The 24043-nt window shown below is 34.6% G+C and overlaps 2 protein-coding genes across 2 annotated transcripts; one reads left to right on the forward strand and one right to left on the reverse strand.

The window, feature by feature from the left end:
* On the reverse strand, positions 1-2969 carry LOC128219409 (ragulator complex protein LAMTOR2-like). Its single transcript, XM_052927223.1, has 4 exons — positions 2819-2969; positions 1511-1673; positions 960-1049; positions 1-714 (listed from the first exon to the last, which is right to left on the reverse strand). The coding sequence occupies exons 1-4, from the start codon at positions 2884-2886 to the stop codon at positions 658-660; spliced, it is 378 nt and encodes a 125-aa protein (XP_052783183.1). The 5' UTR covers positions 2887-2969; the 3' UTR covers positions 1-657.
* Positions 2970-3022: 53 nt separating this feature from the next.
* LOC128202969 (protein ecdysoneless homolog) lies at positions 3023-23875 on the forward strand. The gene is made up of 14 exons (XM_052904183.1): positions 3023-3249; positions 8373-8490; positions 10585-10672; positions 11093-11271; positions 11510-11651; positions 12038-12088; positions 12597-12725; positions 12974-13108; positions 13559-13644; positions 14579-14679; positions 14963-15128; positions 15532-15608; positions 15882-16093; positions 20217-23875. Exons 1-14 carry the CDS (start codon positions 3048-3050, stop codon positions 20658-20660), a joined length of 2130 nt encoding a protein of 709 aa, XP_052760143.1. The 5' UTR covers positions 3023-3047; the 3' UTR covers positions 20661-23875.
* Positions 23876-24043: the final 168 nt, after the last annotated feature.

The following is a 24043-nucleotide window of genomic DNA, read 5'->3' on the forward strand; positions in this document are numbered from 1 at the left end:
TACTTGAAATTAAATTTATTTGGCACAGATAAAACCTAACTCTAGACAGAGTTTAACGAGTTATCACAAAATGTAACAGCAATTCCATACCTCATTACTATTTGAGGTATCAGACAGAATAAAGGCCAAATAAAAGCAATGTTTAGGTTCATTGGTACAGCATCATCCGTTATCTAAATCGAAATGTTCAATTTAAACTGTTTAAGACCCCAAAAAGTAGTTTTGAAGGAAAAGAAGAAAGTTTCATTTAAATATATCACTCAATTTTAATTAATGAGAATTGTTGAAAAGACATAAAAAATAGAAATAATTAGCATAATTAAATAAAAAGTCTCTTTTTTTATTCTTCAGATGAATAATATCAATTTTATGAGGATTGCATGCGAGACAGTATTAAGACTTAATACAAATTGGTATGACTGTCTTGCAGGAAATGCTCAGGAAATTAACTGCATAATGAAAAAATATTCTCAAAGTTCCGCAATTCTTCAATTGAAATTAAATGAATAATATGGGTGTGTTGAACTGTGTTCACATAAGTCTTATCTCGTCAATCCTTTGTACAAACATGTAAGTCATGTACCATAAAAATAACATCACTGTGTAGCACAACGAACACACTGTATGTTAAAACCAACATTGTCTAAGGCACTGCCATCAAGAGGCTGCTATCTTTGAGAGAGGATCTTCAAGGTATGTTGCCAATGCCTTTGCCTGGAATGGAGATTAGAACAGGAGGTGGCACTGAGACCAACAATCATCACTGCAACGCAGTTCCATTGTAAAACCAACAAAATGCAAGTCTGTCAAGTGTAAATCTGAGACATATTTTTTTTTACACCAAGTGTCAGACCCTGACACATTAATACCATATGATATTTACAATTTAATATGTTATTTTTTATTTATTTTATGGTGTGTGCAATATAATTTAATAATGTAAACATGAATGCACCCACCTTTGCTTTCAGCATTCCAAACCCCACATTTTCCTTGCAACATAAGCATAACAGCAGGTTGGCAACTTTAGTTATTGCCACCTTTCCTTCCTGCAAATGAAAACACATAATATTTTCAGGGAAAATAAATTTTAAGAGAAAACATCAGGCACCAGAAACTTTTTACATGATGACCTTGAACTTGACCTGAGGAACGTGTGCTGTAGATTTGTTTTTCATAAAACAGGAATATCCAAAGATCTTCACAATAAACAAACATATTAAAAAAAGAGGTCCATAATATGCATCAACATTACACAAATCAAGACTGAGTTTTCAATGAAACCAATGTCCATATTCATGAAATCTTTATCAATAACTGGACCTTGGTGATTTCTTACTTAATTTTATGATCCAATGAACCCAAACATTTCACTCAATTACTTTTAATAATGTTTTGGAGTAGAATATTGTCTCCAATCACTTTAAAAGGATCTTTTTATCAATTAAATATCATTTAAGTAAACATATTGGTACTGTACACTGTAAAACTAGACTATTTCCTTCATTACCTGACAATCTAACAGAACAAACTGCAGTTTATCATCTGAGAAAGCCACAGCCCCTGATTTCTGGTAGGTGTTCCAAATGTTGCTGGCTATAGCAGCAGTCACTGCAGCATCTTTGTCACCATACCCGGAGTAAGCAAGGAGGGCCCCTTCATTGTTCAATAATCTAAAAAATAATAAGTTGATTTATTGGAATTTAGAAGGCTGATCTGCACCTGGATACGTCCCTCTTGTAATGGTTAATGTGCAAATAATCTTATTATAACTTAAAAAATGTAGAAGAAATTGAGAATTATAAACTTCATGTGAAGCGGCATCATCGTGCACTGTCGCTGTGTGAAGGTGTGAAAAACTCCCTCTAGATCTACCGTAAGGCAGCTGCCAATAGTACAAACTGATGCAATGACAGTGTTGTTCGTAACCTTGTACCATGTATTTGAAATATTTTAATTAGGTATTGAGAATATTTAAGGGGGTACAATATATTGCTGTTCCTTATACAATGGCATCGACAACAAATAATTCAATAAAAGACGTCAAAACAAATATGGCAGCTGCTGATTTTGACAAGTATCGTGGCTGCCAATTTTGACATTTTTTTCAATAAGTCTTTTTCTTGAATATTTTTTGCGTGCGTCCTATTAACCATAGCGTTCTTTAGGCTTAACACAATGATTTATGGTATTCAGTGTACCCATATGCATGGTCAAAATGCAAGCTGTGTATAAAAATTATACAATTAATTATGATGGAGAGCATGTGTCTATGTGTCTGTTCATTCTTGATATTTAATTGTTACATTATCTTGAAGTAACATTTGAAAGCATGTACACTACATTTAACTTTTGTGAAATACTTGTATCCTTTTATTCTAAAACTGAAAAAAGAAACACTGAAATATATGTTTTTTAAAAAATGTAAACTTCTGGTTGCTTTTTCAAGAAAAATATGGCTAATATTTAACTAAAATGATGTTTTTTATGCATTTTATATCTAACATTTTGTCATGGGCAACTCCGTCACAGTACCACACAGGCAAATAATATTTGGTTGAACAGTTGAAGTGAAGCCAAAACAAACTTTAAATTCCAACCATTTATAAAAAAACTATATGATTTCAGTGTGCGTCAACTTCTAGAAATGACTCTAAAATGCACATTATAATGACCAGATACCATATGAAATATATGGGACTAATAACTCCCAGCGAACATTATCTCAACAATTGATAGGATTTATTTGAATAGGATATACACAAAACGCACCGGTATTATTAGAATGTAAGTTTTAGTGCGGACAAAACACACTCACAGAGTACTTTGAACACCTCCAGAGTTCGCCTGGCTTAAAATCTGTGTTAGTGCTTTAGGTTTAAGCATGTTAAAACCGAAATATAAAGAGATGCAATAATATTTATCTGTATATTTCTCAACCGGCTACTTCCGCATCATGTGATATTATGTCTAAATCTTTAATGTAAGAAGCCTTTTCATTGGGCAATAGATAAGGTCATGACCCTGCATTTAGGTCAATAAAAAGCATGGCTGAAAAACAAAACAAGGTTGCTGAAGATGTGGTTGAATATTTCCTTTATCCGTCTTTGTCTGAATCGACAGACCGAGAGGAATGTGTCAGAGAGCTTGAAGAATGTTTAAAGAATTATATGACCTCATTGAGCACACTGCTCATTGATGTTATTTGGCAAAATGAAGGGTTTAAATTGAAATGTGTCCAAGAATCTGGTAAGTACTTTTCATTTTAAGCTATGATTATGCTTGGATGTTATATTAATATAACTTGTATTCATTAGTCATTCCAAAAAGGGATGACACAGGCTGGCAAACTGCCTAAAGTAACTTTGGCGTGTTAGGAGGAAAAGCTTGCGCATGAAGGGGCTCGAACACACAAAGGACAAAACAATAGCGTGAAACGTTACTAATACTAGTCCAAATACTTGTACGTTGACGGATTTTTTTTAGATTTTTGATATGGCAAATCCTTCACGACGTTAGGGATTGGAAGAATCCCGTATAACACATCTATTATTTTAGACTAGAAACGTTACCAGCAATTTAATTTTGCTGATGGCTATACTTTTTCTGTGTTTTATGTCCAAAACATTGGAGCATTTCAGACACATTATTTTAATCACAGATAAGAAAAACCATGTAGATTTGCCATCAGTAAGAAGTTTAGAACAATTAAATATGGGATGAACTCTTTCTGCTTTGAGGCTTTAAGTCAGGAAAGGAACAGCCTCCAGAAAGCAGAATTTGAGGATTTTGAGGTGTTTCACTGAATATCTTGTATCAGAGTTTTATTTTCGGTGGGATGGCTTACACCAATGGGACAAGATGTGGTATTCATATACCAGACAAGATTTCAGCAGGCATCTTCATTATGAATTCCACTTGTCAAAATTAAATAACAAGGGCTATTAAATGGTTATTTTTGATTGTTTCAAATTTATATATCATCAGCAACTATCAAACATGTACAAATACTTGTGGGGGGTTTTGTTTGCTAACGTTTATTAGATGTTATGGTCTTGTATATTCAATTAACATTCTTAAACAGTTACACAATATAGGTTTTTTTAAGGACTTCCTGGTACTGGGCCTTTTTGACCAGACTCCATAATAGTAATACTACTGTAGTCTAAATACCGTAATCAGACTTAATGATAAAGGGGTTTTGCATAGCATTACTACCGTAAAAAAAACATTGAGCTAGCATGTTCTAAAATAAATGTTAGTAGAACTTATGTTCTCATTTAACCAAGAGTCTCACTCTGCCAAACTAAAATTGTTGGTTTCTAGCCCTCATTAATTTTTCAGGCATATCCAGTACTCATGCCTTTTTCTCCATAGTTTCACCACTAAAGTAGTTCAGGGGTGAGGGTGGTCTAGTGGTAAAGGTGCTTTTTTCAACTGAAAATATGGCATAAATTTGGCCCTTGTATGCATTCACTTTCGCCAAAAGTGCTTTTTTCACAAAAACTGGACTGAAAATTTATTATCCCTTCAAAAAGAATAGGCTCATGCTTCAAATGGAGCTTAAATATTAAAACAATATAAAGCTGTGGAAGGTTTTTTGTTTGAAAAACGTATGGTTTAATTACATCTTTATGCATTTTGTCCCTTTTTTCACAATTCCAAAGGCCTGAGTGCCAAACTACATTATTCAAACTTGTAGAGGACGGGATGCTGGCCTTCAACAACAACCACTTTCAAGCTGTGTTGATGGATTTTTCGAGAATTTTGTCTCAAGATATCCTTTAGACAAAGCTACCAGTATATCGACTAACTGGACCTGCTATCAGCCTCCTATCTTACAGATATAAAAAATACTTAAACACAACCAAATAGTTTACTAGTTCATAGGCTGATATTAGGGTGTTTGGCAAGGCTTCATCCTAGTATAATACCTTTCATTGGGCCGATTGTTCAGAACTTTGTTAAAGTTAACAACATTGTTAACGTCATCATTGTTAACTTTCAAATCGTTACTGCTCTGGCAGTTTAATGGATAAACTTGTGATCTGCTGTATTTCTGACAAGATTTGAGAAAACTGTTTCAGCTGTACTTGTTTATATTTAAATATGTGAGCACATCATAAAATATTTCACGTTTAAAAGTTAACAGCGATGTCGTTAATCATGTTGTTAACTTAAATAAAGTTCTGAACAATCAGCCCAATATTTTATAAATAACATATTTTATTTCATTGATATATCCTGTTTTATCATCTATACAGATGATAATACATTGTCCTTCTATTCACTAAATTATTGAAGAACATTAAACTACTTTCTTGCAAATTGAAAGCAATATTTTAATTGGCTGGTTCTATTGCAAAACATGCAAGCAATGGTTATTCCCTGACAATTTTCAAGCTATAAAAAACCCAACTTTCATATTTGCAAACTGCAATAAACTGTCAAACTCCTAGCTATTAATATTGACTACAAAATCAATCTTGAGCCTTAAGATTTTTGTGCAAAGATTACATGTTAACATATGAAGATCTTCTGGATAGAGTAAAATTATTGGCATTACATCTAAGCCGATTGATAAGTATGGCTATTGAATTAAAAAAACAACCTAGCTCAACCTGTAATTTAAGGTCTGGATGTTCAAAGAAACTGACCTTGTTCATTTAGGTTAACAAATATTCTACATATATACCTCAAGTAAGATCAATAAATATAAATGTTCTGTTTTATCACTGAGTACATGTACATCTGTTATATCATATTTTTTTTAACTTTTATTTTTGGTTGTTACATGGAAAGAATACACTAGATTTATCTGAATTTTCAAGATAAGAGACTAAAAGTATAATTTGAGGTCGGACACCTGCATTCATATTCAAATTTCTAGTACGATATTTTGTCATACTCTTACAGATCAGACAGCCCCATTGTCTTTTATTACGGTATTTTTGAGCTGGCTGAGGGGACTTAAATGCAATGTTTTCTCAAAGGGAATCTCCACAATACAAAAGGGGGTTTGAGGGACCAAAACACAGCTTTTTAAAAAAGTTACATTTTATGTTCTTTAAGGTTCAATATTTAGCTAACATGAATATTTATTCATATGCTGTTACCGGTATATTCATGTCTATGTGTTTCAAGAGTGTAGCAAATATTACAAAAAGAAGATTTTTACAGAATAACATTCAAAAAGCAGTTGCATTCAAATACACAAGTACTACAAGATAAGAAATAGTTGCAAGAGTCAAATGCCTGACACTGCCCAAATAATATTGTTTTATGGCTCTGTGGTTATTGCATTTTGTATTAGGAAGTAAATTATAGTCAATACTTTCACAATATATTTTTCTTTGAAAAAAAAATCATAAAAAAGCTACAAGCCATTGTGGATGAGATAGTCTGGAACTTTTTGATACAAAAATGTATTAATGTTGTCTGAAGATTTTTCCTTTTGAATGCAAGCAGAATTTCAACAAATCTCTGATGAAATATTAGCTCAACTCCTTATTTCATCAGAAGAGGTAGCAAAGGCAATTTGTTTCGCCCAAAGGATAGTACTTCAAAACTAAATGAAAATTGAAATTTTGGATATTTTAGTTTTGCGCCACCCACTGTGTGTTGTGAAACCAGGCACTTAAATTATATCATGACAGTTTGACTACACAAAATATAAAAGTATAGGGCAGATCTGTGATTGAATTATTACAAAGTTGATGCAGTGTTTTATAGCAACTGCACAAAAGCTAGAGCACTTCCAATTTCTCCTTTGATTCTAAGAATTGTTTTTTTCCTTGAACAGGTATAGTTTCATAATTATCGTAGTACCAGCCTTTGGTCACAAATTGCAATTTATTTAATCAACACATAGACACGCATTTCTAGATTGGTCTTGTCAATCAATATCTAACTAGTGTTCTGGCAATATCTTCATTTACTTAGATTACTGATGTCATGTACCCTCCCCGTATTGGCTGGCAAGTTTATTGGGATGGTTTTGTTTATCAATGCCTTTCATGGGAACATTCTTACTTGGAAGTATTGAGATGAATGAGACATTCTAGAGATTGGTAATGAAAACCTCTAGAATTGCTAACACAGTGTATTATACTCATGACCACTTATTGTTTGTATTTAGTATGCTGTTACCTGTTCATTTTCACATTTCAGCACGATGACCATATTGTTTTTTTCGTAAAGCTATTCACTCACTTCTTTCTTGTTGGCAACAAATTTTTCAAACTTTGTGTAAATTGTGTTATTTTACTTGATTTTATAATCAAACACCATTTTCAGCGATAACTAGAAGAAACTCAATTGAACATATATCTTTTTATCTAAGATAAAATTGAGCATTTTCTCAAGCAACTTGTAATACCGGTAATCATGTTAAATTGAGCTCTTATTTGATATTCTGATGATGTTTTATCATTGTTACAAGTGGTTGGGTCACATATCACACGAAATGAAGCTTTTTTTGTCTGATTCACAAAACTTTATGAGTCCCTTTAATAAAACTTCTGTTACAGATGCAAAGGAGCTGATGTTTCTTTTTCTTAACAGTTTCTACAATGTATGGATTTTTCTGTCAGAGGTGATGAAGAACTCACATGCATCAAATTGTTTCGTGTTTGTCAGGATCCTGTAATGGATTTTTGATTGATTTGTAACAAATTGTTAGTGTGGAGGACACATCAGATTAGTAGTGGTATTTCATGTCACTGTTCGTATGATTCTGCTGATTTACTCATCTCATAATCCGTAGTTATTTCCAACTTAAAAACATTTATAAGAGTTTATTGCAGAGACCATTTTGAAGTGCTTTACATGGAAAACCAACAAAACTATATTCAATTTGCCAGAACTGAGCATGAACCAAATTAATTTGAATTTTTCAATCATTATACATTAAAAACGTTATATCACGAGATTCTACCATATATGACTTCTCACATTGCACCAATAAATGTTTTGCCTCATGGTTCAAATTGTGTTGTATCAATTCCACCCCTGGAGCAGGGAAATTTGTCAAAATCCCTAGTGTGAAACTCATCCCAGGCATAAACATTTGTTGTAAATCACCTGCTGTCTAAAGTCCCCTGCATGCAGCCAGTTTGATGGGGGTAAAACATCCATATTTAATATCTAATGATATTAGAGGCATTTTATTACAACTGTTGTCATAGCTTTCTCATGCACATACATGTATGGCATATCACTGGAAAGGGTACTGGATATTTATTTAACTAATGTAATTAATTTTATTTATTTAAGTGTATCCAAATTCTACCTGGTTTTCACATTTACAGGTATTTTAATGCTATTTTCAAGACAATGTACGGTAGTTCAGCAGTAAAGATTGTGTATTTCAGGAAATGTTCCAGGCCACCTGCATGGGGAGACCTCTTTTGCAGAAAACGTAGAAGATGAATGGTTCATTGTATACCTGCTGTATCAGCTGACCCAGAGATTTCCCGGCCTCGTGGCCAGGTCAGTGCAAAATGTAGATCTAGAGTTGAGTGCTGAAAGGCTTGCCTGTTTTTTTCATTAAATTCTGTTGAAAAGAAACAAAAGGGAAATGGTTTGACCTATTTCAGCTAAAAAAGGTCTTTGTTTCCACTAACATCTAAAAAAAATTTAGAGTAGTATATTTACACCTCAACTTCCATTCCTTAAATGAACTGCCTTTCGGCAATTGCGTTCATCAATCGATGAACGCAACATCTTTGGATATGTTTGGATCGTAATTCATTGCATAACAATATACATGAAAGCTATTGATCTTGTTATTGGTAGTATTGTGTCTGCAGGTCCCGTAAAATATAGATCAACATTTTTAAAAGTGTTAGTTTATTATATTTTAAATATATTGGTACCAGAAGTGTTTTAATTTTACGTTTTAAAGTGATTTCAAGTGGTTGATCTTTTCCCGCGTTATTGTGACGTCATTTGAAAAAAATTGAAAAAAATGTTTCCAGTTATAGTCGGGTCGTTCTATTTACAGAATGGGTAAAAACGGATTACTGAAAGGTTTTCTTAAATGAAATGAATTTTTTTTTTTAACAATTCTTGAATGAAATAATGAACTATTGGTGTAAATATAAGGAATGAATTGTGGGGTTGATGTCATTATCGGGATATGAACGCAATTGGGTTGGTCAAAGTACGTGTGGAGTCCTTCGGACTCCACACACATTGACCAACCCAATTGCGTTCATACCCCGATAATGACATCAACCCCGCAATTCATTCCTTAATAATATAGCATGTAGCATAATTGTTTTTATCTTTCCATTTTTTTTTTGAGAACCCAGATCCTGTTACTGGAACCAACCAATACCATATATATATGTAAAAACTTTTAGGTATAAATTATACAATTTTATCATGTTCACTCAGGAAACTACAAAAATAAATCCACACTACAGCAAAAAAAAGGGTTGGGATGAAAACAATATGATCGGTCAGCTTAGTGAAAAGAATCCATTTTTAGCTCTTCTGGCCAAAGGCCAGAAGAGCTTATGCGATGGTAATGTGTACGTAGTATGTGCATCCGTGCAGTCGTGCGTCTGTAAACAATTGCTTGTGAACACGGTACAGTCTTCAGTTTTGATTGTATCTCGATGAAACTTGTACAGTATATAGATATCCATTAGAGCTCGGTTCATTTCGAAAACCAGCCAGATCCGTCCATAAATGCCTAGATTATCATTTATGGGCCATGAAAGTTTTAAAGAAATGCTTCCTATTTTTAGCCAGGTCTGCATGAGCGAATTCTATTTTTAGCCAAGTTTACATGTACATGTAAATTCAAGTCTAGAGTTAAGGGAGACAATTTGCAAGTCTAGGATTTTGAGAGACAATTTGCTTTTTGCTTCTGCAGTTGATTTTGTGAATTACTCTGCCTTGTTCTTGTTGAAAGCCCAAAGACCATTTTTTAGCTTTAAGTTCTGTAGTTTGCACATTCATCTTAACAAAATTGGTTGTGAATGTTTAAGTTATGCACCTGGTGTCATTACTGGCCACACCCAGGGTTCACAGGTTTGGTAAACATAAATCTGGAAAGGTTTGAAAATCTTTTTGTGTGTTCGTGCATCCATCTCAGCACAATTGATTGTGAATGTTTGTTCAAATTGATCAATGTTGTCCTAGGATGCCCTTGACTGTGACCTTTTGACCAACTTTTTTTAACTTTTAAAACTATATAAATTTTTACTATGAGTACAGTTTTGAAAGCATTTTTTTTGGTCAGATGACTTTTACTTGGCACATATTAAAATAGTTCATGCAACTAATCTGCTTACAATACTTTCTGGGCTCAGATGTTGAACGTGCTACGTTTTCAGGTAACCCAAACACAAAACATAAAGTATATGTCTGTTGCCTTTTACCCATACATACATGCTCTGGATTGATATGACCACAAATGCCATGCCAGTAGAGCATAGGCCCTTTTGGGCCTCTTGTTTGTTACGCCTTACAGTTCATTTTACTATTATTTTAATATAACCCTCTTATTTTTTGGAAGAAATCAATTTGGATTTTGTATGACTGTGTCTATGTAAATATATTATCTCCTTACAGGGTACATGACAGTGATGAAGAATTTCTGCTGATAGAGGCAGCTGATGCCCTCCCCAAGTGGCTTAACCCTGACACTGCAGAAAACAGGGTACCATATTTACCCAGTCACCATTGTATCAATACTATCATTTAAATGAAATAGTCTTTATATTTAAGTTTACCCTTTTGAGGTTAGGAAAAGTATGTGTAGCAACTTTTGCTGCAGTTTTGCGAAATCGTGTTTTTCACGAGAAGCAGTAGTCCCACCAACGCATTCCTCATATTTTGTAGATACCATAACGATACCATAACGATGCATTGCACTAGCCTTCTCATACCTGTATGATGCATATCACACATTTACATGTGTCCTGGGTATAAACTACATGCTTGAATTGTTTACAAAGTACCCATACCTGTATGTTGTAGCACCACAGAAGTAATCGACTCGTACCCATACAAGTAGTGTTAAACAACCTTTCTAATATTATAACTCGTTAATCAGCTGTGATATACCTTGAACCTGTAGGTGTACATCTACAATGGAGAGCTCCACATTATTCCGGTCCCGCAATCCCACACAGATAAAACAATATTTCCACAAACTGTGAACAATATAGGGGATGCGGTGGATTGTATCCGCAAGAATCCTACCAAGACACGTGCAGCACCGAATATACAGGTTGCCATCAACAACAGGATTAACAAGTATGTGTTTTAAATTCAAGGAAATGTTTTTATTTCAAGCATTTTAGGGAATTTAAGATTAATTAACATTTGTAGAATGATATTTTTTAAGAAAATAATTGTAAAATCCTTAGGCTGTATGCCTATCGTAAGCATTCATGGGTACTCACTCTGTTTACCCGTTGTTTTTTTAAAGTGGATATGAAGTATATAAGAAAATTATGGGTATATTTTAATGCTAAGCCCTCGTTGTTTCCAGGTTTCCAGACCTGCTACAGGATCACACACACTACACACACTGCTTCATCCCAGCTCAGATGGCAGCCATTTTGGATGAGCGTCCAGATCTCCTTGCCCCTGCTGTCAGAGCCTTTTACTACAGGGACCCCATGGATTTAAAGGTAAAAACTGATGTTGGAGATTGTTATCCTTTGTGTAAATGAAATTATCTATACATATTGAATTCGAGGATATTGACTTCATTTTTTTGCGAAGCCCACCCCTTGATGTATATTTTTTGCAGCTTCATGTAGTGGTCCTTTACAAAGATTTTTCAAACTATGACCATCGGATGAAAAATGGCCCCTGCTCAGGGGTCCCGGGTTTTCTAAATACTTATATAGAGTATATACTTTGAAAATCTTCTTCTCTTAAACTGCAAGGCCAAGACTTTTGGTAATTGGTAAAAAGCCTCATGTAGAGCTGTTTATCAACATCTTAATAACAACTAACTAGTTTGTCATTTTAATCAGGTGAGCAATATAGTCATTGTTTTTGTTTATTTCAGTGCTGCAGAACATTTACCTACTTTCGACCTGGCACAAGAATCACACACAGGGTAAATAATTGTTAAAAATATTGTACTTGCAAGTTGCAACTGTGTAGTGGCATCGAGCAGTCATTGCGCCATGCTGAAAACTAGATGTAAACATAAGCTTGTCTACTTATTGAGCCATTGACACTTATGTTAAGTTTTAATGCCTGACGCCCACTCAAACTTTCGATATCATTTATAAGGGTATTGTTCGCTGATTTTTGTATTAAAATAAATGTCTAAAAATACAGATAAATTTGTGGCATTGGATGAGGAATTACTTATTTTAAGTTCTTACATGTGGATTATAATATATTTTTCTCAATATCATTTGACATATTTATTCTCTATACTTCAAAACCTTTGGAATGATGACAAATTATTATGGGGGCAACATGCATCTTTAAAACTTTACATGACTTTGTATGTCAGAATATATTTAAGGTCCTTCATAGAATTACAAATGCACTTATAAAAATAAGTAAAAATGCATCTTTCTTGTAGTAACCTTTGTAACCCTTGAATGTTTTAGACCCGTATGACGCGTTGCCTATATGCCCAGCTGGTCCACCAGACATTCCAGCCTGATAGGCGAAGTGGCTGGGTTCTTCCAGCAACCTCCAGCCCAAAGTTCCTGTCACATGATCTGGGCATGAAATTGGTTAGTAATTACTTGTAAAACAGATACTTAACTGTACTGTTCATTGTTTGTAAGCATTTTGAGTTAGTGGGGATTTAAAATTTATTCAATTTATATGGTTTGAATCTATATTGTAAATGCAAAGTTTTCAAATAAAAATAAAATAAAATGAAAGCTCTTTTCCTCATATCATTTATTTGCCTCTAGTTTAGCAAATAGCCACATTATTCAAAACTTTTTGAGCACTAAATGAGTACTTCCTTGTTTAGGCCCATGGTTTTGAGATCCTATGTCACAAGGCCGCTGGAAATGAGGCTACCACTCCGACCAATGACAACATTCCAACAAAAAGTCACCGGTGGCAACAGTATGTCCAGTCCCTACAGGAAAACAACTACTTTAGGGTATGTGTTGCCATCCATTTAAGGCTAGTGGCTGAGACCTCACTTATAGCTCAGTTCTGTTAGAAAGTGTAAAAGATGGGTAAACCAGCTCTAAAGAATGTTACCTATTCCATTAACTACTGAAGCCATATTATACTATGGTTATGTTACAAAATAGGTGTATCATCATGCTTATCTAGTTTATGACAAGTGGTTACAAGGAAATTTTGATTGTTCTTTACAAGGATTAATTCTATTATCAGGGTTTGAGAGCTTTTTGAAACAGTTATACAGTTTTTTTGCTGGATATTTGCATCAAAAAGAGTAGGAATTTCCTGTTAATGGATACAAATAGCTTTGGAAACAGGCTTTAGGCCAAAATCCCTCATGCTCAAACTTAAGTTTCAGGATTTCAGATTTGTATTTTTTATATAGTTTTCATTCCAGACTCTAGTTTTATTGTCATTTAAGGGTGAGCTGGATGGGTCAGTGTTGTATAAGAAACTGTTGGACAATGCCTGGAAGTTCTACAAGGAAAATATGCTTTACTCACACAGGTAACATAGCAGCTGGGTTGCTTAAGGATTGCATAATACTAAGTGTGCCCCAAACTACTTATCTGTACTAAAAAAAAACTTGTGCAAATGAAAAATATATTTTATAAAAGTTGAGGAGTGAGAATGAAGTAGACTTCCTTGATCCATCACAATACATTTATTTAGCACTGCCAAATGTTTTGCATATTAAAACAATTTTTTTTCACTACATGCTGAGCACATATATGACTTCTAATTATGTGGAAAGTTGAACTGTGATTTTCATGTGTACCAATTATTTTCCTTCGATGAAAGGCAAAATGGACATAGTAATGGTAGGTGTGTGCGTGTATGTGTGTGTGCTTCCAGGCAATCTAGTTTGGAGCACAACTTGAGTCTTTGACGTATTTACTTCAAACTTCATATACAGATAGATCTCATTGAGGAGAAGTGCACTGAACAGGAATCATAACTCTGGGTTCAGTATTTTTGGAGTTATTGCCCATTGTTAATTTACATACCGGTACTTATTATATTTTTTTTCGGAGCATAACTCGAAAGGTCTTTTAGGTATTGACTTTAAACTTCATATACATATAGATGTCATTAAAGAGAAGTGCAATGCACAGGAGCCATAACTTTGGCTGGAGTATTTTTTTAGTTATTGCCCTTTGTTAATTTTCAAACAAATTTTTTGTCCAGAGCATTAGTTGAAAAGTCGTGATATATAAACTTCATATACAGATAATTCTCATTAAGCAGAAGTGCAGTGCACATGAACCATGACTCCGACAGCAGTATTTTTTAGTTACTGTCCAGTGTTTAATTGTAATCCTATTTTTAGGCAAATTTGATACTGTTCGTAATTCTGCAGGGGCTATGGCTGTCTGTGACTGTTCTCCTTCTTATTGTCTCAACTACTCATATTGTAAAATTAATATTATTAATTGTGTAGATCTGAGGATCCTGGAAGCCAGATTCACCAACTGCTGAAGTCAGTGCCTGTGGACGTTGAGGAAAGGCGCTTGGCTGAACACAACCTTCAACCACCCGATGGTAGGCATGTTTGTGTGTTCATTTAGGAATGGCTTAATCTCGACTGCTTTCGACATAAAAAATGTTCAAACCCAAGTTATTTTTTCAAAGTTACAGATTAAATACACTTCAGTATAAGTACATGTTGTCTCCATTCCTTGAGATGGCTGTGTACTTGTATTATCATACTGGATCACTTAGAACTAAAATTTAACATGGACCTATTTTAATTTTTTATTTGTTATGTTTAATCATTGCATTGTGAGACATACATTCGTAACATACCTGTACACTTACTTTACAGATGATTCCTGGTTAACACTGACCCCAGACTCACTAGATGCCATGTTACAAGAGCGGGGTGGTAACCTTGATGAAGATGGAGACGTGTTTGACCTTGGGAAGGTGGCAGACAGCATGAAGTCATTTGTAAAGAAAATCTCCAGTGTAGAGGGAGCAGAGGTTCCAGGGTGAGATTTTATGATAGTTATATATTTATATATTCAATATTAATTAACAAAACATAGGTTACAGTAGATATTCTCTCAAACAGTAGAGTAAGATGTCATATTGGCATATTTGATGAAGTTGGTCAAATTGACAACAGTTTAAAATAAATTACCTCTAGATTTATTTTTCCTGGGCCAATGTTCAATATAAATGTTATCCTTATTCTTATACATTGCTCAGTGATTCCATTGAGTCAATTGGTCAATTAATTTTACAGTCCAATCAAAACACTTAGATTCTACTCATAGATATAAGAGTTGTTTATTGAATACGGCCCCTGGTTTTCTTAGTATGAAGCTATGAAAGAGTGCATTTTGACTTGATATTTGAGTGTGATTGACTTTCTGCCATCCTTGCTTTCAGTGCTGATGATGAAGATGATGATGCAGACATTCAGTTTGATGGCAGTGGCTTCATCAACGCAATGCAGGAAATGTTTGGTACGAGACCTTTGCCAAGATTTCTGTCTCATAAAATGTTAATGTGATAAAATTGCTTGTGGATAAATTGTTTATTAATTACGATAAGATGTTTGTAAAGTAAAGGTTTATTCTTAAAAAAAGGGATAAAACAGAGGTACAAAGAGATTGGTGATTTACATGTGGATGTATGTTTGCCATGGAAGATGGCCAGAACAAAAACTAGACAAGTATTGAAAGATGGAGTTGTTTTAAATATTCTTTCAATTTTTACAATTTCCCTTGCTATTTCAGAGTTTGATGACGATGCAAGTGTATCAAGTTCTGACATGAGTGAGTATGGCTGGGAGGATGACTCAGACAACGAAGGTCGGGGAAAAACCAAAATTAAGCGGCCCCCATCACTTGACAGGTACATGGATGTCATGGACCGGGAACTCGCCAAGACTGATGTTGGGAAAAGCTTTGAAAGGCAGAGCAAACCACAGGCAAAGAAAACCACGAAGGTTTGTGTGCATAATGTAACATAGTGATATACTATAACTATTGAAAAGTAATTATCCATTCCAATCTTAAGACCAGGATTATCAGGTCAATTTAAGTCCCATCAAAACTGTGCAAAACCTTGACTCTGATATAACCTTGAATACATGTAGTGCAAATGTAAGTATGCTATCTTTGTCAGGTGCAACATGTTACAGTTATTATATTTTTTTATATTATTATTTATAAGGGCCCTGCAAAAGTTTGCAGTGCTGTATAGTTATCACACTGTCTGTCCACTTTTTTTGGGGTTAATTACAATTTTTCATATTATGTTAATTGAAAACCTTTTTATGTGTACTTTTTAAACAACCATCCCTTTCAACACGGAACGCTTTGACACATCATGGCATTTGCCAATATTTTACTATGCTTAATCATATTTGTGTGTTTTCTTCATCATTTTAAAATATGAACCTATAAAGATCAGTGAATACCTCTTTTATGCCTGCTCAATAACTTTAGGAACCTTTGTCCAATCATCACTAAATTTGGTCAGCATGTGTATTGGCATGCTGTCTTAGACACATATAATACCTATACAGTGCAATCCCTCAAACAGGTGATTTCTTGAGAGCTGTGGATTAGTCACGGTTGAGGCTTTGTCGCCACCTTCATTCCTTCTATTTTTATATGAAATGTACTGACGATTGATCGAAACCTAAATAAGTGGAGGACTCGAGCACCATTGGGGGTCCCAAATACACAAATCATACACAATAGCCTATGATTACCTCGAGGTCATAATTTCACACAGTTTCTTGAAAGTATGTTCCAAAAAACAACAACAATTGAGATGTGTCAAAATTTTCGCAAGATGAAAAAAATGTTATCATAAATATGACAGATGATAGAAAAATTCAAAACGTGTGAAAACCGATTATCAATGTTTAAGCATGACCGATTTTAATTGACAAGTTCATTTGGGAATTGTGAAAAGGTTATGATGAGAATTTTATTGTGAGAAATGTAAATGAGAAATTAACCTAACAATAAAACCCTACCATAATAGTTAACCAGGAATCAACTGTAAAATGAATATCGAAAATGCTATTCATTCACTTTTTTTTCGCATTAAGTATACGATAGCCTTTGAACATATGAACAATTTCTACAAGGCAATACAAAAACTGTGCCAATGTGTTGTAATTTTTTAACCAGGTTTTCAACGAAAACCACGTTATAAGAATGAGGTTGTCGTTGGGCGGGCGGGCTGGCGGGCATCAAACATTGGTTTCTTTTCAATAACTTTAGTTAGCATCGATAGATATTGATGAAACTTGGTGTAAAGGTAGCTTATGGGAAGAGCTAGCTTGGGATTGCTTTTGAGGGGGGTGGGGCTAAGGTCAAGGTCACTGTTACTAAAAATAGAAAAATGTTTTCTGCCCAATAACTTAAGTTAGCATTGATAGATATTGACGAAACTTGGTGTGTAAGTTGCTTATGTGAAGAGCTAGCTTGGGATTGCTTTTGAGTGGGGAGGGGCTAAGGTCAAGGTCACTATTACTTCAAAAAGAAAAATGGTCAAGGTCACTGTTACTTAAAATAGAAAAATGGTTTCTGCCCAATAACTTTAGTTAGCATTGACAGATATTGATGAAACTTGGTGTGTAGGTAGCTTATGTGAAGAGCTAGCTTGGGATTGCTTTTGAGGGGGTGGGGCTAAGATCAAGGTCGCCTGTTACTAAAAATAGAAAAATGTTTTCTGCCCAATAACTTTAGTTAGGATTGATAGATATTGACGAAAGTTGGTGTGTGTTAGCTTATGTGAAGAGCTAGCTTGGGATTGCTATTGAGGGGGGAGGGGCCAAGGTCAAGGTCACTGTTACTTAAAATAGAAAAATGGTTTCTGCCCAATAACTTTAGTTAGTATTGACCGATATTGATGAAACTTGGTGTGTAAGTTGCTTATGTGAAGAGCTAGCTTGGGATTGCTTTTGAGTAGGGAGGGGCTAGGGTCAAGGTCACTATTACTTAAAATAGAAAAATGGTCAAGGTCACTGTTACTTAAAATAGAAAAATGGTTTCTGCCCAATAACTTTAGTTAGCATTGACAGATATTGATGAAACTTGGTGTGTAGGTAGCTTATGTACAGAGCTAGCTTGGGGTTGCTTTTGAGGGGGGTGGGGCTAATGTCAAGGTCGCCTGTTACTAAAAATAGAAAAATGGTTTCTGCCCAATAACATAAGTTAGCATTGATAGATATTGATGAAACTTAATGTGTAGGTAGCTTATGTGAAGAGCTAGCTTGGAATTGCTTTTAAGTGGCGAGGGGCTAAGGTCAAGGTCACTATTACTAAAAATAGAAAAATGGTTTCCGCCAACAGTAATTTTCTGTTACGTCTCTTTTTGATAAAAGTAAAGATAAAGTCATACAACAAATTAATTGGCTATAATTTCTGATTGCCAATAACAAAAACCTGGTTTCGTCACATTGTGGCGCTTCTAGTTTTTATATATATATTGGGAAATGAAATATTATGAATATTATTTAATACATGTAATATGTAATATTAGTTACAGATGTAATTTTGCTTTATAATGATGAAGTAAATGTTGAGAAATTTTAAACTTATATAAGCAGGGTTCGAATTTAACTTTGAGGAGCACTCGCAAAATTTTGCGACTGCTTTTTGAGGCAACTCGCAAAATGAAAAATCAACTTGCAATTTTATTATTTGCTTTATTCCCTTATAATATTGTCTAATTAAAGTAGATGTATATTTACACCTAAGACATATTATGAATATCAAAAAACACAATTTTGAGTGACTCGACTACTAGAACTTGTTGATGGCTTATTCTTTTTGGGGGGTACAAATGACTCATCGGATGCTGGCCGCTTTTTTGATAACAAATTGTTCACTTTGGCACTTTGAAGGGTGGGGGGGGGGGGTATATTTACCCTCGCCATCGGGCAATACTCATACGGCAAGCACGCTGCAGATTTCATTAAGTCTATAGATAAGTATTAAAAACAATAACATTATAAATTTAAAATGAATAAAAGCAACAGTAAATGTAGCGTGGATGCTTTGGACTATAAAATTTATCTATTTGTCTATTCACTTTGACAGTTGGGCGGATATTCAAAGGTTGATGGGTTTTACTTATAGTGCGCGAAAGCGCTAAATTTAGCCAATGATTGAGCTAGGTCATTACGTCATTTGTATTCACTTTGTATAATGCACGCCTCGGAGCATCCCAGAAAGATTCGAGTATTGCCTTTTCCGTATTTGTTCTATTTTTGAAAACTTACTAGAGCGTGACTCCGTACTGACTTCTCTATACTGGTAGAGTAAACATTCCACTGATATTGGCTGTTTACACTCGACTACGAAGCGGAGTTATTAAGTTCATGTTTATTCTACTTTCCTTTTAACATTTTGTTGTCTAGAAAAAGCCACTCGCAGAATTTTGCGAGCTTGAATAAAAGTCACTCGCAATTTGCAAATGTCGCTCGCATTTTGCGAGCATGCGAGTCTAAATTCGAACCCTGATAAGTAAGGTAAAATATTACGAGACGACTTCAAACTTTGAAAATAAGGCATTTTATGACTAAATTGGAAACTCAGGGTAGCCCGAAACATTTGGATTACACGAGGTTTTAGGTAGGGACATGGCATCCTCAAGTTTTTTACAGTTTTATTGTACGTAATACATAATGTATCATATATATATTTTGGTCAGGATATGCAATAAATGGTAGTAAAAAGCAATTTCATGCTTAACTTTTGTCAGATTTTTGGCCATTTGTATACTTGGAAATTCTGAACTGTTGAATTCTGTACTATTTTCACTGGATTGCTGAAAGTCCAGACATTTCCATTGAAATGGAAACGTCTCCATACACAAATAATGATCTTTTCTGAATTTAAGTAACATTAATATCTCTTTAAAGTAGATGTATATGATGATTGACTGATAGATTCTTAGTTAAATACTAAATAACACGCCTTCAAATTGCACCCCCTTTCAAATAATATGCTTTCATTTTTGTGGCCTTTATCACTCCTGTGATGGCACTAGTTTGTTTCTGTTTTATCTGTATCATTTGTACAATTAGCTATCTTAAAAAACTGCAGGAGCCATCTGGAAACAATTCCAAGCCACCAAAGGACATAGATGAGGAGGATGATGACTTCCAACCAGTGGACATCGACCTGAATGCTGTGAAGAATTTGTTGGAGTCATACGGTGCCCAGGAAGGACTTGCCGGCCCCACCTCCAACATCCTGGGCAGCATGGGGCTGGTTCTGCCCCCTAACTTGGACCACACACCCAACGGAACTACACCTACTAATGAGAATATTGAAACTATAAGTGCTCCATTACCAGCTGAGGGGAACAAAGATAAGCCCCAACCGCCCACAGTTCCCCCCAGGGTCAGGGAGAAAGGTAAGCCAGCTCCTCCACCCCGCCCGGTGGTCCCACCCCGAAAGGGGCAATCAAGCCCTAAATCCCAGGCAGCCAAACCACCACCAAGAGTTTCCCGTTCAAGAATTGACAGCAAGGAAACAGATGTCTAACAGTCTGCTTATGATGTTCATTACCTAATTAAAACAACGTTTTTATATTGTGAATTATATGATCTTTTTTTAAGCTTACTAGTACCTGTTTTTCAAAGACAAGAAGTCGAGGTATTGTCATGGCCTTGGCTTCCTGACACTTCAACCTTTGCAATATCTGAGAAACATTCAAAATATTTCAACCTTTTGGACCTTCAACTTTAATAATTATTGAGTTATGCCATTTTTTGAGCGTTCACTCCACAGAGCTCTTGTTAAGGTATCGTGATGAGGTCATATTGCATAATAATTATCATTCTCTCAAAAATATAGCACATCTTGTACAGTTTTCTTTTTAGAAATGTTTATGCCTTCACTGTCATATGTCTCTGCTCCTTCTTCGTGAAATTTTTCACATTTTTTGTTTTAATTTAAACAGAAGATGTTCTCTCGCAATAATGATCTGCAATATGCAAATACTCTTTTTTATATAATTATGTTAAGCCTAGCTATTGTAACAGTAATTTCTATCTACAGATATGTGTAGTTCCTTCTTTTAATCAAACAAGATTACCATGCTTTATTATTGTTACCACATTTTATATTGTATCAGCTTAAGTATACATGTACATCATTTTTTTTAAACATTTACTTTTTATACATTGTTCATTTCAAGCATTGACTGGATGTGACTTGTCCTTCATGAAACTTATCTATATGTATGTTTTAAATTGGAACTGACATTTCTTTCTGCAAAATAGAGAGTTAAATAGAGAGTTTGAGAAATCTCTAAAGTGGTAGTGGACATAATTATAATGCCAATAGTTTACTGCTTAATTCCTGTAAATAGCTTTTTACTGATTGCTAAGAAAACTTTTCAAATCAATGTCAACGAAAATTCAATATTTGGTACTGTATATGTAATACAATGAATCAAGGGCTCATCCCACTACAGATTTAACTCCACATAAAAATTGAAAGAGTTATGTCCTTTTTGCTTTGCACCATTGAATTGTGATTTGATTGATCAAGCATTGTTTAGACAAAATGTTTATACATGTATATTGTATATGCTTAAATTGTAAACAACATTCCTCTAAATGTATTACCTAGTCATAATATAGGATTAATAAGCAGTGTTAAACCGTCCACGGATTTGCACTAGAATTGGTGAATATTTTATTTATATTGTTAGCATCTTTGTGACCTTAAATACTCTCTCAGCCTGTGCTCAATCATTTTGTTTTGTTGACAACATTGACCATTCAAAACATATTTTGCTAGTGAACTATAGTTTACATGATCATTTTGAGACTTGAAATGTTTTTAACTGAACAGTAAAATATGGTTTTGTGTGTATCTGGAGTTGGTTTCTGGTCACATTGATCAGCTCTTCCTTTCATGATCACATTTCATGTTCTAGTCCCAACTTCTTATTTGCTATACAACATACTGCAAAGTGTGTTCAATAAAACATAGATACTAGCAACAATATGAGAGAAAAAAAGAAGTTGTATCTCCTTTAATATGGCAAAGTTATGTTTTAATTCATTTATTATTTTAGCTTGTTTGTTCATCAAAGAGTCATTGTCATGACTTAGTGCTGTCGGGTCAGCAGCACTGTCATTGCCATGACTCAGTGCTGTCAGATCAGCAGCACTGTCATTGTCATGCCTCAGTTCTGTCGGGTCGAATGCGCTGTCATTGTCAAGACTTAGTGCTTTTGGGTTGGCAGTGCTGTCATTATCATGACTTAGTGCTGTCGGGTTGGCAGTGCTTTTATTGTCTTGACTTAGAGCTGTCGGGTCGGCAGCACTGTCATTATCATGACTAAGTGCTGTCAGGTCGGCAGTGCTCTCATTGTCATGACTCAAGTGTTGTCGCGTCGGCAGTGCTCTCATTGTCACGACTCAGTGCTGTCAGGTCAGAAGTGCTGTCATTGTAGTGGAAATTGTTTTGAATTGGCCATTATTCAAAAAGCTCAAGATATGCAAAATTAATGAAACTTAGTACAGATGTTGCAAGAGTCAATATGCATATGTGTATTAAGGCTCTGTCTTTTTTGATTTGTCAAATAATGCCCCTTTTCTCCTAAAAGTAGCAGGCCAGCATTTGCATTTCCTTCTAGGCGCTTTTGACCTTGTGCCATAACCTTCATGTGTTCAGTTTATCTCTTTTGTTTGAATGTAGTTCATTTATTACATTTTCTTAGCATAAACATGCCATCAAACATGTGTCTTCTAGGAGAGACATAGTTTTTTAAATCATTATTTAATGCACTGATTCTGATAAACAAAATATTGTACATCAGAATGTTGATATCATTGTAGGTTGTACTTTTACCGTCTTACATGTGTCAAAGTGTTGTGGCTTGTAATTGTATTAAAGCATTCAGTGTTGTGTCAATGAATGTTCAGGTTGACATGCACCCCTGTAGAACCTGGCCCCAATTTCTTGAAAATACTTAAGCACTATATTATACCCAAGCACCAATAGGAATCGCCTTGTCCTGTACGTCTGTTCTGAGACATTGGGACAATAATATGTTTTTAGATGTCGACTTCAAACTTGATACACAAATTTACTGTATTGAGGAGAATTGCTGCATATGGCATTTTTAGATTTAATGCTATTTGATTATTTGTACACTTGTTTTTTGCTTTTGTTTTCTTCGTTCCATTAACGGCATATGTTTTTGAGGCATTGACTTCAAACTTCATACACATATTGACTGTGTTGAGAAGTGCTGTGCAAAAGAATCATTATTTTGTGTATGGTTATTGCCCTTTGATTATATTTTACTTCTCTCCATAACTACATGTTTTTGAGGTATTGACTTCAACTGTACAAAAGACATATAAGGACCATTAAATTATGCCTTATCATCGGCATAGGGCATCAAGGAGCATACATCACTCCCAGTGATACTTCTTATTACAAGTTGGTGTGGTTGGAATATTAATCACATCCACCGATAGCTCTGGTTTCCATTAGCCAACAACTAGAAAAGTAAAGAAATTTTACCAAAACAAAAATTGTGAGCTTAGCTTGATACTCTAGCTTAAGTTTCTTTGAGAAATTGTGGCCAGATGTTAAACCTTTGCAGCACTATTGCTGCTCTGGAAAGCTATAAAATTTAAACAGTTGATGCTGAAATGTCCATGAACACTAATTTCAAACACTACAATTCAGTATTTGTCTGCATTCACAAAACTATGTGATGTGGCTTATACAGTTAACTATTGAAAGCATTATAAACAAGTTAAATCCATTTATTTTGGTAAGATTTATTGCACCTTGTTTCCATATAATAATAATGATAGTTATTGAATTCTTTTTACAATTTACACACATTTTACTGATTATTTTTGTAATATTATGATTAAGCATGAATAAAAACTTAC

Source organism: Mya arenaria, chromosome 2 (assembly GCF_026914265.1).
Source record: "Mya arenaria isolate MELC-2E11 chromosome 2, ASM2691426v1".
NCBI lineage: Eukaryota > Metazoa > Mollusca > Bivalvia > Myida > Myidae > Mya > Mya arenaria.

Coding starts and splice junctions, on each gene's coding strand:
- LOC128202969 (XM_052904183.1), top strand. CDS start 3,048: ATGGCTGAAAAACAAAACAAGGTTGCTGAAGATGTGGTTGAATATTTC. Junction 13,109..13,558: donor AGGAAAACAACTACTTTAGG/GTATGTGTTGCC, acceptor TTGTCATTTAAG/GGTGAGCTGGATGGGTCAGT. Junction 14,680..14,962: donor CAACCTTCAACCACCCGATG/GTAGGCATGTTT, acceptor CTTACTTTACAG/ATGATTCCTGGTTAACACTG.
- LOC128219409 (XM_052927223.1), bottom strand. CDS start 2,886: ATGCTTAAACCTAAAGCACTAACACAGATTTTAAGCCAGGCGAACTCT. Junction 1,674..2,818: donor GGAGGTGTTCAAAGTACTCT/GTGAGTGTGTTT, acceptor ATTATTTTTTAG/ATTATTGAACAATGAAGGGG. Junction 1,050..1,510: donor TTGTTCTGTTAGATTGTCAG/GTAATGAAGGAA, acceptor TTTCATTTGCAG/GAAGGAAAGGTGGCAATAAC.